The sequence below is a fragment of the Heptranchias perlo genome, chromosome 11, assembly GCF_035084215.1.
Source record: "Heptranchias perlo isolate sHepPer1 chromosome 11, sHepPer1.hap1, whole genome shotgun sequence".
NCBI classification, from domain to species: Eukaryota; Metazoa; Chordata; class Chondrichthyes; order Hexanchiformes; family Hexanchidae; genus Heptranchias; species Heptranchias perlo.
The window spans coordinates 48,402,098-48,419,074 of record NC_090335.1 but is presented as its reverse complement, the minus strand read 5'-3'; the positions used below and the strand labels follow the sequence as shown (position 1 = coordinate 48,419,074).

The 16,977-nt window shown below is 40.1% G+C and overlaps 1 protein-coding gene across 2 annotated transcripts in view; it reads right to left on the bottom strand.

Moving 5' to 3' along the window:
• Window positions 1-16,977, bottom strand: part of man1a2 (mannosidase, alpha, class 1A, member 2) — a 142,810-nt gene that overhangs the window by 38,622 nt on the left and 87,211 nt on the right. For both annotated transcript variants that reach the window (XM_067992950.1, XM_067992949.1), the window contains exons 5-6: window positions 14,588-14,668; window positions 6,357-6,451 (exon numbers count right to left, since the gene is read on the bottom strand). In XM_067992950.1, the coding sequence (XP_067849051.1) occupies window positions 6,357-6,451; window positions 14,588-14,668 (176 nt within the window). The remainder of the gene's footprint in view (window positions 1-6,356; window positions 6,452-14,587; window positions 14,669-16,977) is intronic.

The window sequence follows — 16,977 nt, the reverse complement described above, 5'->3', positions numbered from 1 at the left end:
GTAGACTCATGACTAAGGTCAGAGCGTGTGGAGTTAGGGTACAGGTAGCAGAATGGATAGCAAGTTGGCTACAAAACAGAAAACAGAGAGTAGGGGGTTAAGGGTAGCTACTCAGACTGGCAAAAGGTGGGAAGTTGTGTTCCACAAGGACCACTGTTGTTCAGAATTTACATTAAGGATTTGGATTTGGGTTTTGGAAGTACAATCACTAAAAGTAGTAACACAGGATAATAAGGCCATAAAAAAGGCAAATCAAGCACTGGGGTTCATTTCTTTCTAGAAGGATAGAATTGAAAAGCAGAGAAGTTATGTTAAACTTGTAGAGAACCTTGATTAGGTTACACTTGAAGTACTGTGCATAGTTCTGGTCTCCATATTAAAGAAACAATATAGAGGCACTGGAGAGGGTGCAAAAAAGATTCACAAGGATGATACCAAAACTGAGAGGAAATACTTATCAAGAAAGGCTGAACAGGTGGGGCTCTTTTCTCTAGAAAAGAGTAGTCTGAGGGGTGACCTGATAGAGGTATTTAAGATAATGAAAGTGTTTGATAGGGCAGACGTAGAGAAAATGTTTCCAGTTGTGGGGGAGTCCAAAACTAGAGGTCATAAATATAAAATAGTCGCTAATAAATCCAATAGGGAATTCAGGAGAAACTTCTTTACCCAAAAAGAGTGGTAAGAATGTGGAACGCGCTACCACGAGGAGTAGTTGAGGCAAATAACATAGATGCATTTAAGGGGGAGCTAGGGATAGAAGAGTACGCTGAAACGGTTAGATGAAGTACGGAGGGAAGCGGCTTGTGTGGAGCATTAATGCCGGCACAGACCAGTTGGGCCGAATGGCCTGTTTCTGTGGTGTAGTTTCAATGTAACTCAATGTAATTCTGAATTTTCAAAGAAAAAGTAAGCACACATCTCATCACGTCAAAGCTCATAAAAATCAGTGAATAAGAAGCTTCTGGAAAATCTCAATTACAAAAATTTTTGTCACCAATTTGGTCTTAGAGCAAAGCAGCATCTCTCCATGCTATCATTGCAATGTAATAGAAATAGAGCAATTCTCTCAAAGTCCAACATGAAGTTAGAGCACAAATCCTAGACATTTCTAGACTCTTGATATAGTAGATAAATCCCCTTCTAAAACATAAAAAAGTAACAGAATCATAGTCAAAGGTTGGGACAATGAGCAAACAAATTTGACTTAAGGCCTGAAAAGGCCAAATCAATACTCCATCATTAAAGATGGGCTTTGATGTCTTCCATCCACCACTGTTCTGTAAAAGATACCTAAGCTACCTTCAGTTATAAGCATTCTGCTACTTGGTGATCTGTACTATGCAGGAAAACCAGATAGGAAAACTGTTGAAGAAGCTGGAAGAAGAACGGGAATGTGCAATTCTACTCGTTACCATTGGCACCTTCAGTGTTCTCTGAACCTTATATCCATTCAGTTAAGGATTATTGTGACTCTGTTTGCCAGGTTTCACAGAAGAGTTTTTCCTCTCACTTTTGGAAAGCCAGTGGACAGTATGAAAATGCTCTACACCAGGCTATACAGTCCATCCCTTACAACATTAAGAATATGGGCAGGCTTTCACTGCTCTGCAAGATCATGACCAGACAAGAGTTAGCAGTGCTTAAACCAGAAATCCTCATTTACACAAGGAAGACAAGAGCTGCTGGGTGGCACCTTAACACTTGTAGTAATCCAAATATTCTATATGGAATACCATTGATGAAGCATCACACACTGCTAATCCTGCATGCTGAACTACCCTCCATTGACTTTAAGATGCTGTTCTTTTTATGCCGTTAATCTCTTCCTGAATCAAGACTGTTCAAACATGTATTAGAAAATCTGGCATGGCAAATTTTTCTCTCAGTATAATTCTCCAATTCTTTCTATGCTTTCAGAAATCATAGAACTACAGATGTTTACTGCACAAAAGAAAGCCATTTGGCCCATCATGTGCACTGGCTTTTTGAAACAAAAAACCCAATGCCCTGGTTTCCCTCCGTAGTTCTGTACCTTCCTCTGCTTCAAGAAGTTATCAGAGTTTCCTTTCAAAAAAATTCGATGGCTCCTGCCTCAACTGCTCCCTCTGGCAAAGCATTTCATGCTCTCAATTCTCTGCGTTAACCTCTCTTCACTCTCTTACTGACAGTATTAAATTGATAACCCCTTGTCACTAACTCCCCAACTAGAGGAAATTGTCTTGCCCTATTCTGTCCATCAAGATCCTTCAAAATTTAAAAACCTCTACTAAATCTCCTCATCTTTCTCTGCTCCATTAGAAACAGTCCCAGTATCTCAAGTCTATCATACATATAGTTTCCCATCCCTGATATCCTGGTGAATCTACCCTGTATAATCTCTACGGCTTTAATATCCTTTCTATAATGGAGTGCCCAAAATGGCACACGGTACTAAACTATGGCTTAACTATTGCCTTGTACAAGTTTATTATGAGCTCTTTACTCTTGTACTCTGTGTCTCGATTTACAAGGCACGGTTCAAGTATGTGTGACATAGGTATCCAAAGGCACGGGGAAAGGGAACACCTCCCAAAGGCACCAGCAACAGCGCTCTTTACTGATTACCATGAGGCACCGATATCACCTCAGTGGAGCCCCGACATCCAAACCTTCTCCTTCACCCCTCAGCAAATATAACAGTGGGCACTTGGCCTCCACGCATCACCTTTCTGCAGAAGCACGACTGAGAGCTGGAAATCATTGCAATGGGGAGAAGGAATCAAACCTGGATCTCCAACCCACCCTCCCTCCATGGTGTCATTTGTTGATCCAACTGCCTGACTGCTTCCTGTTACATAATTCACCTGATAATCCACATCGTTCACCTGAGGAAGGAGGTAGCCTCCGAAAGCTTGTGAATTTAAAATAAAATTGCTGGACTATAACTTGGTGTTGTAAAATTGTTTACAATTACATAATAAAGACACTTATGCTTCCATTTTAACTAAAGTTTTATTTTTAACACCTGCAGGCTGGGTTTCCTGGCCGCGTCAAACCTGAAAAGGAGGCGGGAAGGACTGGATCCTTTACAGCACTACTTGTGAGCCAGGAGGAGCAGGAATGCTTCCCCCCAGCCCGCCAAGCTTCCCTATTTACTCCACACGATGGGACCCCCATGATCAGCTGACCCCCCCCACCCCACCCCGGCGATGTCTGACACCCGCAGCCAATGACCAACCCCACCCCAATGTCAGGCTTACCGCCGATCTGCTCCCCAGCTGCTTTTCAGCCCAACAGCCAGCCAGCCTGTCAATCTGGCTGGCTATCGGGCAGCAGACCTGTTGAAAAAATTTAAACAGATCCTACCGTAAAAATCGGTAGGACAGGCAGGAAACCCTTACTTCTGGGTTTACCGTCCGCAAATCCTCCCACCTAGGAGATAATATCGGGGCCACTGTTCCCTACTTTACACCGGACACTATTCTTATTTGAGAAAAAAAATGTAAAGAAATGGAATAAATGTAATATAGTGATAACACTGATTATGTTACATGACCGAAGGTTATGTTAGATAAAGTAGTCACTTGCGGTTGTGTAGGTTTTCAGCAATCAGATTAAGTCATCATATAAGGCTAATTCTTCAATATCCTTTTATAGTCTTCACTAGAAACCATTCTAAGATACGCAACTGTGTATTAGCAATGTGGACATTTACTTTGTATCATTACATTCCAATGATTCAAACTTGAAAGCCAGTAATTTAAACTCCCATGCTCAATCTCTCCCTGATAGTGGTTGACTTTTGAGTTTACACAAATGTGTGTTTTGCAAGATGGTACACTCAAGTACAGCTCCATTTTATGCAATAAGATCATTATTCCAAACAAATCACTAATTTATGAAGTTTGATCCCAACAAATACCAATTTGCAGAAAATACTGTATTTGATTCTGCCCAATTACGACCAACCATTACATGCAGAGTGGACATCAAAAGCTACATTAATGACAGTAATATATAGCTGTCATAGAAGATTTTTAAAATAGTAAAATGTGCCAAGGCGCTTCACAGGAGCATTATCAGACAAAATATGACACCAAGCCACATAGGAGATATTAGGACAGTTAACCAAAAGCTCGGTCAAAGAGGTAGGTTTTAAGGAGCGTCTTAAAGAAGGAGAGCGGCGGAGGGATTTAGGGAGGGAATTTCCAGAGCTTAGGGCCTAGGCAGCTGAAGGCACAGCTGCCAACGGTGGAGCGATTAAAATCGGGGATGCGCAAGAGGCAAGAATTGGAGGAGCGCAGAGATCTCGGAGAGTTGCAGGGTTGGAGGAGGTTTCAGAGATCGGAAGGAGTGAGGCCATGAAGGGATTTGAAAACCAGGATGAGAATTTTGAATTCGAGCCAATGTAGGTCAGTGAACACAGGGACCTAAATTGGGTGAGCAGGGCTTGGTGCACGTTAGGATATGGGCAGCAGAGTTTCGGATAAGTTCATGTTTATGGAGAGTGGAAGATGGGAGGCCGGCCAGGAGAGCATTAGAACAGTTGAGACTAGAGGTAACAAAGGCATAGATGAGGATTTCAGCAGCAAATGAGCTGAGACGAGGCGGAGACAGGCAATGTTACGGAGGTGGAAGTAGGCAGTCTTGGTGATGGAGTGGATATGTGGTCGGAAGCTCATCTCAGGGTCAAATAGGACGCCATGGTTGCGAACGGTCTGGTTCAGCCTCAGGCAGTGGCCAGGGAGAGTTATTAGCTACAACCTTGTTACTACAATCCCTGTTACTGTAACTATAAAATGCTACACTTTTTGTAGAGTGTTCCATATTTCATTCACACATCACTTTGTCACTCCACCACGTGTTGCCACTAAACGACCCATATGATCTGTCTTTTTTTTAAATTATTTCTCAAATGGTGGTCTCGTGATAGTTTCAGGGTTAAACCTTTATCATTAGTTTACATATAATTTTTTTTTTAAATCTTAGTGCTTCTTTCATGCTGTCAATTTCAGGCAAACTTGGAATTTTTACATCATATTGATTTCACACTGAATTTGGGTGTTATATATTATGAGACGTGTGTTGCACAGTTGCACAGTTGCACATTGTACTTCTCAGTGACCTTTCAGAGTTAGAGATATACTTGTTAATAACAAATTTCTTCTTACCATAGAATAAACTTTCCCCTTGGTCTCCACAGAAGTTAAACCAGTTATCATTGGATTGTATCTATAAGCAAATTCCTTGATAATTTGCTAGTCCAGGATTTGTAAAAAGATTTAACTCTATGCTTTTTAACCACAATTAAAACAATCTGATAACCGTTTAATAATTAGTAAGTTTATAAAAAGCATCTTTGTTTTCATGCATTAGAAAATGATCGGATAAATATTCTAAACACACCTTGAAAATATGCATAAGTATAAAATATTTCTTAATGCAAAGCATACCTGGAATTAACTAGAAAATCATAATATTGATGATTTTGGCGCAGAGATGTCCAAAAATCTTCAAACAAGAATTCATTTTAAAACAGACATTCTCAGTGCTCAAAATGAAAAGATGGTAATATAGATAATAGATTTTTAAAAAATCACTGTAAAACACTAGTCCCCACGTATTCTTCCAAGAAAGAATAGTTTATCTTTAAAAAAAAAATGTCAAATGATTATTTTATGGTGAACATGTCAGGGAGTCAGTTAAACCAAGATATTAATCTTAACCTTCTAACAACAGCAATGTAAAATAATTCATGTACCTTCCAAACAATAGTAATAGATGCCCTACAATTCTCAGAATATTTGAAGATATGCCCCCCCCCTGCATTTGTAATCTTAGGCTGTAGTTACATTGTACATACCAATCTGAGACCAGTTTGTGTTTTGAATGCTGCTGCTCAGATTTGCTAACTTTTCAGCATTTGCAAAGCATGTTCCAGTTCCCAGAACACACATGCACAATGGACATAGGCATGAAGATGCATGCACATTCTTTCATGCATAAACATCACACCAAAATCAAGCACTGAAAGTGAAAGTCAATTCTTAAAGAAGAAACTTGCTAAACATAGATGCCTTTAGGTACAAAAATATAATGTAGCATTTTCAATAATACTGCAGGAGGGTTCACTCCCTCTACTGTGCATTCATCCAACGTTCTGATGTACACCTATGCTTTGAGACTACAGTTATACTGCCACCTGTGAACTGCAAAAAAGTTCTGAAGCCTCTAAATGCTGTAGATTTCACTCCTCCTACTTTAATGCATGATGGAGTTAGACACCAGTGAAGCAAAAGAGGCAGTATATCTGCAGTCCTATTCTTTCCTTGCTCTTCCATTCAGTGTAATGTGCAATATTAGGCACATAAGCTCACCTCTTCAGGTTCACCATTGCCCAAGGGATGCCTGTAGGGGTGTTAAAGGAAGGCAGCAGCTTCTCAGCAAGTTGTGCAGCTTTCTGCTTAAAGACCTGGAAAAGCAAATGAAAATATCAAAAAAATTCCACTTGTTTCATACTTACACTGTAGAGGCTAAAGGGATAGAGTAGTAAAGCAACTGTTATTAGAATAATTAGACCATCCAAAGGAATCTTGAAGAGGTACGTGTGAATTGAAGAGGGGAACCCTCTCTGACGTTGTCTCGATCTCATGCACCAAAAGTAATAATTCCCCGTATGGTTGCAAAATCCTGCAGGTAGCTCCCTATCTGAATCTTGAGCAAGAGGAGAGCATCTGCTGAGTTAAGCTTCAAGCAACCCTGAACCACCGCAAGTGAGGCTAAATGCAACTTTGGTTGTGTATGGAGTAATACTCACACTGCAGTTTACAGGAAATGAGCCGCTGTTTCCTTATACAGCACAGCTGTCTGCATTTGGTTCTTGATCAGGGACAGCAACTCACTTTGGAACATGTACTGATTCATTTAGTACTGCTGGGGCTATGTGGCCCTTTAGTGAAAAGATCCTGCATAATAGGCATGGTGCATGCCATTGAAACCTGATCATCTCCTAGTTGGCAAACTGTCCATCTGCTTGAACTCTTGGTCAGGAAGCTCAAGGTTTGTCTGCTGCAAGGTAAATTTCCTATGACAGGGTAAGATCTGAAGTATAACTGTCAAGGCATGACTGGTGTGCCATATATAGAGGTACATGCAGTGAGTCTCAGACTTTTAGCGTTGTGTTGATAATTTCTGTATGTTGGCCCAGACCTTTGTAACACATAAATGTGGCAATGAGGAATACAGTGAAAACTCCCCAATGTGGTTTATGCAAGTTCTGGAGGAAAGGCAACACTCTGGGATCGAAGACCCTTGAAACCACTGGCACGTTGGACAACTTTCATTTTAAACATCTCTATGTATTTGGAGCTATGGTCTAGTAATGAATAAATTTATCACCATCGTTCTCCTGCTCCTTCTATCACGGGGTTGGGGCAGGTCTCCTCAGTTTCTGCAGAAATGTTACTGAGTTGCCTATGTATATTTGTCTTAAGCAAGGTGTAACAGCAGTAATTTTAAAAGAAAGAGGCACTTGAATTAGAAACTTGGAGTCCCGGATGAGGAGAAGAGGAGACCAGGACACCGAAGCAGCAGAGCAGAAAGTTGGAGTAGGCAGCAATGGGAAAGGGAGACTTGGAGCAACCAGCCATCCGCCAGCATCAGCCTGCTGAAAGGGGGGGGGGGGGTGGGGGGGGGGCGGTCGGTACTCAAGTTCCCACAGGGAATGAGAGCAAGAGCAGTGGGACCATCATCAAGAGAAATAGAAAATGCAGCAGCTAGGCAGAATCTGGAACAGGAGAGATCTGATGATCTCAACATGAAAAGATACAAGAGATAGAGCTGGCTTTTTGAGTAAACCTAATTACCTGAAGATAGCTAAGGGCACCCCAAAGCATGTCCTTGGCTCTATTCTAGTTGTGGGGATCCAATCTATCCTCCTATGATTGGGATCATTGCTTTTGCTGGTTCAGTCACTGACTATCATTCAGGTAATATATTTTGAGTTGTCTGGCATATTGTCCTGAAACAGTCCCAGATTCACCTTGATTTCTTCAAATCAGAGAGAATCTATGATCGTCTGAGGGAGGAACCACCACTGAAAATGGCACAGATAGGGACCACATGGAGGCTATCTCCCTTCTTGATGCTGGAAATAAAAAGCCAGACATATTTAGAGATATTATCTTAGATTATGATATGCGAGTTCTCTCATTGTCCATCATGGGGTATTTATGTTTTGTTTTGACTATCTGGGGTCCAAAGGGTCCCCAGTGCCAGTTGCTTTACCAATATTTTTCCGGGGATGTTATTATGTTACTAGACTAATAGTTTCAGTAGAATACAGATGTACTGATCAATATTTGTAGTGACCAGTTAATTATACAACCAAAATCTGCATTTCAAACCCATAGTTCCTGCTATACTATATTATTGCAAGTATTTATAGTAATCACAGCATTTGGTTGTGGTGATCTCTTTCCCCATGGCTGAACCATAACTGCCTCAGCTGTATACCTGAATGATAGTCAGTGACTGACTGAACCAGCAAGAGCAACGATCCCAATCATAGGAGGATAGACTAGACCCCCACAACTAGAATAGAGCCAAGGACATGCTTTGGGGTGCCCTTAGCTATCTTCAGGTAATTAGGAAGAGGACTCCCCCCCCCGCCCCCCCCCACCAACTGCCACCCCCCTCCACTGCCCGCCCCCACCCCCGCCCGTGAAAGAAGGAGCAGGAGAAAGATGGTGATATTGTTAATCTGTACTGTTAGCATATGGAGGGGAAATTAGTTAACATGAGGGTCCTAAGGTTGAGTCAATGACAGTACTGCTGAGTAGATCAGCTGTTAAAGTGCTGTTGAGTGCCAAGCAACACCCTAAGCTTACAATGAATGGAAAAATATAAAAAGTATCAAACTTTGCATGTCTTCAAGGAGCAGAATCTGCGCAGTACATCAGGATGATAGGCTAAGGAGTTCATTAATTAGTTGTTTACTGTTCATAGAAAGGATGGCTCAGCAGCACAATCACCGAAAATGATCGGTTCTGGTAATCGGTTGGGCTACTGGCCAAAATGGTTAGTATAACTGGATTCAAGAACTGGTTGAAGAAGGCGGCCCAACACCACCTTCTCAAGAGCAACAAAGGATGGACAATAAATGCCGACCTTGCTAGTGATGCTCACATACCAAGAATGAATAATAAAAAAATTCAATGCTTCAACTGTAAGAAAATGTTAGACTTTATCTGTGCATAAGTTGGAGTAATATTGATGCTAAGCAAATTATTTGCATGCAAAAGGCAGACATTAGCATACCAGAATTAACATTCCACAGTGTATTTTTAAGCCATTTTTGCATTGAATAGTCAAAAATTGCATTGAAGATAAAAGGGAATGCTCCCAAACATAGATAATACTATTGTAAGCCACTGGGAACCCTTATGCTAGTCTGCAATAAATGGTAGCATCGTGGCACTGCTAAGTCCCTTCAAACTGAGTACCTCAGCAATACTTACCGGAGGTCTGTATCATGGCTATTTTTTCCCTGTTTTATTACTAGCCCCTTCATACCCTCTTTAGAAATGCAGAACATAATTTCTTCGCTGCCAGTAATTGGGATTGAAGGAAGAGGAGACTGAAATACTGCATTACATGAATATGCAGCTAAATAGCAGTTGCTTAATGAATTCACTGCTAACACTAGTAATAAAATATATTCCGATAGACTACAAATGAGCAAGTACTGGGCAAAATATATATACACACGATTTTAAAAAAATGCAAAGGCATTAAAGATCAGCAAGTGCACTGAAGCAGAGAGCAAGGGAAAGCAATATAAAAGCAAAACCCTTCTACAATAATCTATAAACTTAGCTTCAGCTGAAGTTTTTAAATTAAATTCAAAAAACTGTTTTGAGCTACAAGCAAAAGAGATGATTCTTAATGGCATACTGAGCCATAGAAATGGAAGGGGAGAAATCTGTACAGAGCAAACGCTCTCAGGGGTCAGAGCGGAACAACATGCTTTTAATTCCATCTTTTTTTGTATTTACATAATTGCAACATCTGGTGAAGAATTACAGAAACAGTAGTTTGAAAATATAATGGAATCAATTTTCAAATTACATTAACCTGATAAAGGTGCTATGAAGACGACAATTTTAGAACACAAGAAGTTGGCGCAGGGACTAACTGAATTCTGCCCACCAAAATGACATTTTGCCACATCTGTACCCTATACAAAAGACTTATTATTCATCATAGTTAATTTGGTGTAGTGCTGCAAAACAACCATTCTTCCATTACATCCAAATACAGCATCATGCATTCCTGAGTCAGATATGGTCGAGGTCATACTGAATCCGACTTAGAGCTCTCCTTACATATCCTTGACAATGCGTCTAAATCCCGTGTACCATCAGGTGATTTCCAGGTATTTAATCGGAGTGCTTATTTTATTCCTCTCAGTCAATTTGATGCACTTAAAGCAATTTAATGCTTCAACTGCATGATTTAAAATTGTTGCTACTAGCTGGCAAAGCAGGTACAGATTATAAAATGGATTCCCATGGGGTATAAATTGACTTGCAATTATTTTCTACAGAAGTCAATCTGACCCTTCAAAAGTCAATGCTGAATACATTCTCAATTTCCATTTAAGCCTATTTACCAGAATGTGTGTGTGTAAATATGTACACAGATATGCGAATGTGGAATTGTGGGTGGAGGGGACAGAAGGTTCTTTAGTGAGAACAAAGAACAACTACTCACATTAAGATAGAAATATGAATTGATTTACAAAATATGAAACTAGAACCTTTACTGAGTGCGTTCAAAAAGAGTGATGTAAGTAAATAGCTCCTGCCAGCAGCACTTGATTTTGGGTCTGCCAATTTGGCTAACCATATTGCTGGCCTGTATGGATTTTCCCCCAAAATTGGGAAAGGTCCCAGCTAGACCAGCAAAATTTGAAATGACTTCACATTAGCAGGAACAGTGTATGACATTATTCACGCCTTCAGAGCAACAGCACATACGTGAATCTCCAAGCACTGTTAATGGGGCAGATTCTGGCGTAAGGGAATTGACTCAATTACGGAACTGCTTCCATGTAGAAGTGGTATTAGAGTAGGTTTTAAGTTTAAGGATACGGTTAGTTTTATAGTCAGACTAGAATCTTGATTCTCAGTGTGAGATTGTTAAATCTGTATGAGTTTTGAATATGAGACAGTTGGGAATTCTGTGCCCTGCAATTACATAAATTCAGGTTTCATTTGCATGGGAATGAAATTAAACTACATAAAATTATTTTTCATTTAGAACACTTAGTCAATCTGGCTGGATTTTACCCCAGATCTCACAAATAACATTATAACATTCTACAAAATGTCTTACAGTCTTTCAATAAAACTATTACAATATCTTATAGGAAATTACTTTTGCAAATGTTAAGAGCCAGAAAGAAACCTTTGTATGTTAAAAGCTGCAAAAGTTTAAATTTGTCACTCCATAAAAAGATATCAGCATTTAAATTGTCTATTTGGCTGTATTACAATTTGCCTGCATTTACTTTCAATGTTAAAGTTACTGCAATGTACTAATGTCACTGCAGAAGCTATTACAATTTGATGAAAAAGAATCAATAACTGATTAGTGACCAATATGACCAAAAGGGTACAATTCTAAAGGGGGTGCAGGAACAGAGAGACCTGGGGGTATATGTGCACAGGTCGTTGAAGGTGGCAGGGCAGGTTGAGAAAGCGGTTAAAAAAGCATACGGGATCCTGGGCTTTATAAATAGAGGCATAGAGTACAAAAGCAAGGTGGTTATGATGAACCTTTATAAAAAACATTGGTTTGGCCACAATTGGAGTATCACGTCCAATTCTGGGCACTGCACTTTAGGAAGGATGTGAAGGCCTTAGAGAGGGTGCAGAAAATATTTACTAGAATGATTCCAGGGATGAGGGACTTCAGTTACGTGGATAGACTGGAGAAGATGGGGTTGTTTTCCTTACAGCAGAGAAGGTTGAGAGGAGATTTGATAGAGGTGTTCAAAATCATGAGGGGTCTAAACAGAGTAGATAGAGAGAAACCGTTCTCATTGGCAGAAGGATCGAAAACCAGAGGACACAGATTTAAGGTGATTGGCAAAAGAACCAAAGGCAATAAGTGGAAAAACTTTTTTACGCAACAAGTAGTTATGATCTGGAATGCACAGCCTGAAAGGATGGTGGAGGCAGATTCAATCGTGGCTTTCAAAAGGAAATTGGATAAGTACTTGAAGGGAAAAAATTTGCAGGGCTACGGGGACAAGGCAGGGGAGTGGGACTAGCGGGATTGCTCTTGCAGAGAGCCGGCATGGGCTCGATGGGCCAAATGGCCTCCTTCTGTGCTGTAACCATTCCATGATTCTACGTCTCACTGTGGGTTGTTTTGTATCCTGTATCAAACCATAAACTCAGCACTAATGAATCATTCAATAACTAATATACAGTAATTATGAGAAAACCTCTCAAAAATCCAAAATAATGGTATTTGTTCAAAAGTATATGGTTCAAAGCACTATAAAAATCTTTGTGCAATGTGTAAAGGGTTTGGTGATTAAGAAATAGCAATTTTATTTATTAGCAACTAATTTGTCATGTTTTAGTTCATAGCTCGATATTCTTAAATGGTCTTATTTCCCCTAAAGTATTGTAACAATTGTGGCATAACTTGTATCTGATAAGACCTTAGTGAAATTGTGGCTACTTGTGAGGACAACTTCAGCATGTGTCACTAAGTCTTCTCTACTTTGATAGCCAATAGCAGAAAGATTGGTATTCTCTTCAGAACTTAGCTTGTATCCTTTGGAGACTCCCCTTGTGTGAAGTTTACTATCCTGAATGGTACATCAGTAACAGAATCCATCAAAGGGAATGAAGGTATCAGACTGAACCAGCCACCAAGGTAGATAGGAATGGCTTCTTCAAATTGGCATTTAAATATGAGGTGCTGAGAGCCGATGTAGGTCAGTGAGGACAGGGGTGATGGGTGAGCAGAAATTGGTGCAGAATAGGATACAGGCGGAAAAGTTTTATTGGGGGTGGAGGAGGAAAGCATTCGAATAGTCAAGTCTGGAGGTGACAAAGATATAGATATGGGTTTCAGTGGCAGATGGGTTGAGTAGGGATAGAGGTGAGCAATGTTAAGGAGGTAGAAGTAGGCAACCTTTGTGATGGAGAGGATATGGAGCTAGAAGCTCAGCTCGGGGGTCAAATAGGTCACCGATATGCGAACAATCTGGTTCAGCCCGAGACGTTAGCTGGTAATGGGGATCGAAACGGAATCGATGGCGAGGGTACAGTTTATGGCAGAGGCCAGAAACAATGGGTTCAGTCTTCCCAGTGTTTAAATAGAGGAAACTGAGGCTCATCCAACACTGGTTTTCAGACAAACAGCCTGACAACACAGAAGCATTTCAGGGTTCGAGAAAGCAATTGGAGAGGTAGAGTTGGGTATCGTCAGCGTTTATGTGAAAACTGACCCCATTGTCCAGATGATATCGCCAAGAGACAGCATGTAGATGAGGAAGAGGAGTGGGCCAAGCATAGATCCTTTGATGGACTCCAGTGGTGACAGCATCTCCAATGCTGGAGATGTTCTGGCTACAATAGGTTAGGTTAGGTAAGATGGAACCAAATGAGGACAGTCCATTGAGCAGGAGAACGGAAGAGGTGCGCTGGAGAGCGATTGAAGTGGATGAGAAGAGATAATACACCATGGTTATCATTTGAGACTTTGATTAGGGCCCGTTCAGTGTGGTGGTGGGGTCAGAATACTGATTGGAGAGATTCAACAGCGAGTTGTGGAAAACATAGGCACAAATTTGGGAGGTGACAATGCATTCAAGGACTTGAGAGAAAGGGAGATTGGATATGAGGCAGTAGTTTGCAAGGACAGAGGAGTCGAGGGTGGGTTTTTGTGAGTACATGAGACGTGGGAACCATTTACAATGTCAGCTAGCATGAGGCCCAGGAAGATGTGTAAGACAGCCAAAGTGTGCACACAAATGGAATTTGGGTTATATAGGCATGGCAGAGATTAAGAAATGTGTGTCTTGGTCATAATTAGAGGAATTGTTCACTGAAGATCACCTACTCATAACGCTTGGCAGAGAATTGGACTTGGAAGCATAATTTGTCAAGTTTTCATATGAGCTAATTTCCCTTACAAAAGGCGGCAAGATTTCAAAAGATACCTTGCCAACTGTTTTAATTTCTTAGCAGTAGCATGCATTTAAACAATAAGTCTGCCCAGAAGCATTTTGGAGATATATAAAAAAAACTGAATGTACTGGAAACTTTAAATAAAAACAGAAAATGTGGGAAATACACAGCAAGTCTGCCAACACATGAAGAGAAAAAGCTAATGTTTCAGTCTGACAAAGCATCTATACCCGAAATGTTAATCCAACATTTTGGGATTTATTTTCCGTCGTTGTGTTTTTCCACTTACCATGATGGAGCCGTGCTGAGACAGAACAGAGTGAGCTGTGAAAAGTCCAGAATTACAAGGGGGTGAAGGGCATTCATTAACTTTCAAAAAAAAGGTTTTACTGTACCTCCTCTCCTGAGAGGTAGTAGGCAGCCAGCAGGCCTCCGATAAACCTGATATTCACTTCAAAGACTGAGACTTCTGCATTCTACAGAGGCAGAAAGAAAGGAGGAATCAATGTTAGGCTGTGGTATATTAATGCTTTCTAAATATTGCAGTTAATACTAAGCACTGTGGTTTTCTTGACCCATCAGAATGGCTTTATTTGCATTAAACGATCATACAACGAACTTACTGTTAATCAGTTTTAATTGCTTAATAGGTAAATACCCAAGTTTTAAAACAGCTAGTTTTACATCATAACTGATCACTGGAATGTTTAAAGTACTCCCCCAATTTATAACAAAAAAGCCTCAGGAGAATTTTTGACTATTATTAAAAATATTGATTTTATTTCTCGAGTCGTGCTCTCTTCTGGTTCGCTCCAGTGATATCACCAATGGCTGCCATCAGTATGGTTTCCCAGGGTTTTGTGGCTCAAGATTGGCTCTCAGGTCAGTTTAAATTGGAGCACCCAGTGTTTCTAATGGGATTGCTCCATGATGGATGGAAAAACATGCCAGTGACATCACTGGAGCAAATTAGTGGGTAGGGAGATCAGAACTTGAGGACTCCCAAGATGGTAAAATGATTATCATTTCTAAAAAAAAAGTAAATCAAAACTCTCAGGCTAATATTTTCTTCTATAAAATGGGGGGAGTATGCAAACAAAAATTAACCCCCACCACATGACATTCCTTCTCTTTTAAGTTAGCAATGCTCAAGATGGCTGTACCGATAGGCAAGAGGATTAATTTGATAAAGAATTGCCTTCCCTGTACTCATTACAAGTATTTAGGAAACAGAGTTCAGTTGGGGTTTCAAATGATAATAGGGAAAACAATTCCACTCATGTTTTCCAAATACTGGAGGTTAAAACATTTCTGAAATATATGTCAAGTCAAGAATAGTTAACAAACTTGACTAAATTTGTCAATACATATAAACAGTCCAGACAAGCACAAGTTCCATTTTTGTTACGTACATAAGAACATGAGAAATAGGAGCAGGAGAAGGCTGTACAGCCCCTCGAGCCTGATCCGACATTCAATAAGATCGTGATCTTCTGTCTCAACTCCACTTTCCCACTCTATTCCCACATCCTTTGATTCCCTTAGTGTCCAAATATCCATCGATTTCAGTCTTGAATATACTCAACGACTGAGCACCCACAGCCCTCTGGGGTAGAGAATTCCAAAGATTCACAACCCTCTCTGAGTGAAGAAATTTTTCCTCATCTCTGTTCTAAATGGCCAACCCCTTTTCTTGAGACTATGACCTCTAGTTCTAGACTCTACAGCCAGGGGAAACAGCCTCTCAGCAGCCACTGTACCTAATCCACTGTAATTGATAAATTAAGCATCAACAGCTTAATTTATGAAGTAGCAGTCGCATTATTCTGATTTGGCGTCAAGCAAAGGAGGAAAGAATCAGATGAATAATTAAGAACTCAACATAATAGAATACAGCAAAACCTAAACAGTTTAGAGATACAAAAAATGCAACAAAAGATACAATAAGATTTTTTTAAAACTCAAATTTCCCCTTAGAGTATAACAAAATCAGTTGGAAATGCATATTTTTTTTTAAAACAGGAGTTGCTACCATAGATTTTAATAAATTGTTTCTAACACCTATTTAGAGAAAGTTATGAGATGTCTTCTTGTATGTGAGCAGCACTATATAAATTAAAGTAATCACAGCTGTTGTTGTGCATCCCACATTTTGTTAAGTCTGCAAAAAGACCTTTTCACCTTTCAAAGTACACGCCCTTTTTCATATAAAATCTATGCAAAAATGAAACAAAAACAGAAAATGCTGGAAATGCTCAGCATCTCTGGAGAAAATAGATAAATTAATGTTTCAGATGTAGACCCTTTATCAGATGTGTTCTGACAAAGGGTCTACACTCGATTCGTGAACTTACCTGCTCGCCATTGGTGCAGCCCAACCTTATGAGAGTTTCCAGCATTTTCTGTTTTTGATTTCCAATATCTACATTTTTTTTGTCTGTGCAAAAATATGTTCTAATTCTGAAACTAATAATAAATGGTACTGGGTGATACCATAGGGTTTTCACACGGGCCTTCAGTAAGGGAGTGCTCTTCTAAATTTTGAGCTGGTACACATTGTTGGGGCACAGCAAAGCTTTATTCTGCAAATGTAACCATGAACGCATCTCATATCTTGTGCCTAGTTTTGGTCACCAAACAGACATTCAAACCCTGAAGGCAGTACAGAGAAAAGCTATGAAGCTAACTCTTAGGAATAGAGAGCTGTTATGAGAGAAGACTGGAGAAAATTAGGCTCTGGCCTTGTAAGATGCCCTCATAGAGGTGTATAAGACAGCAAATCCAG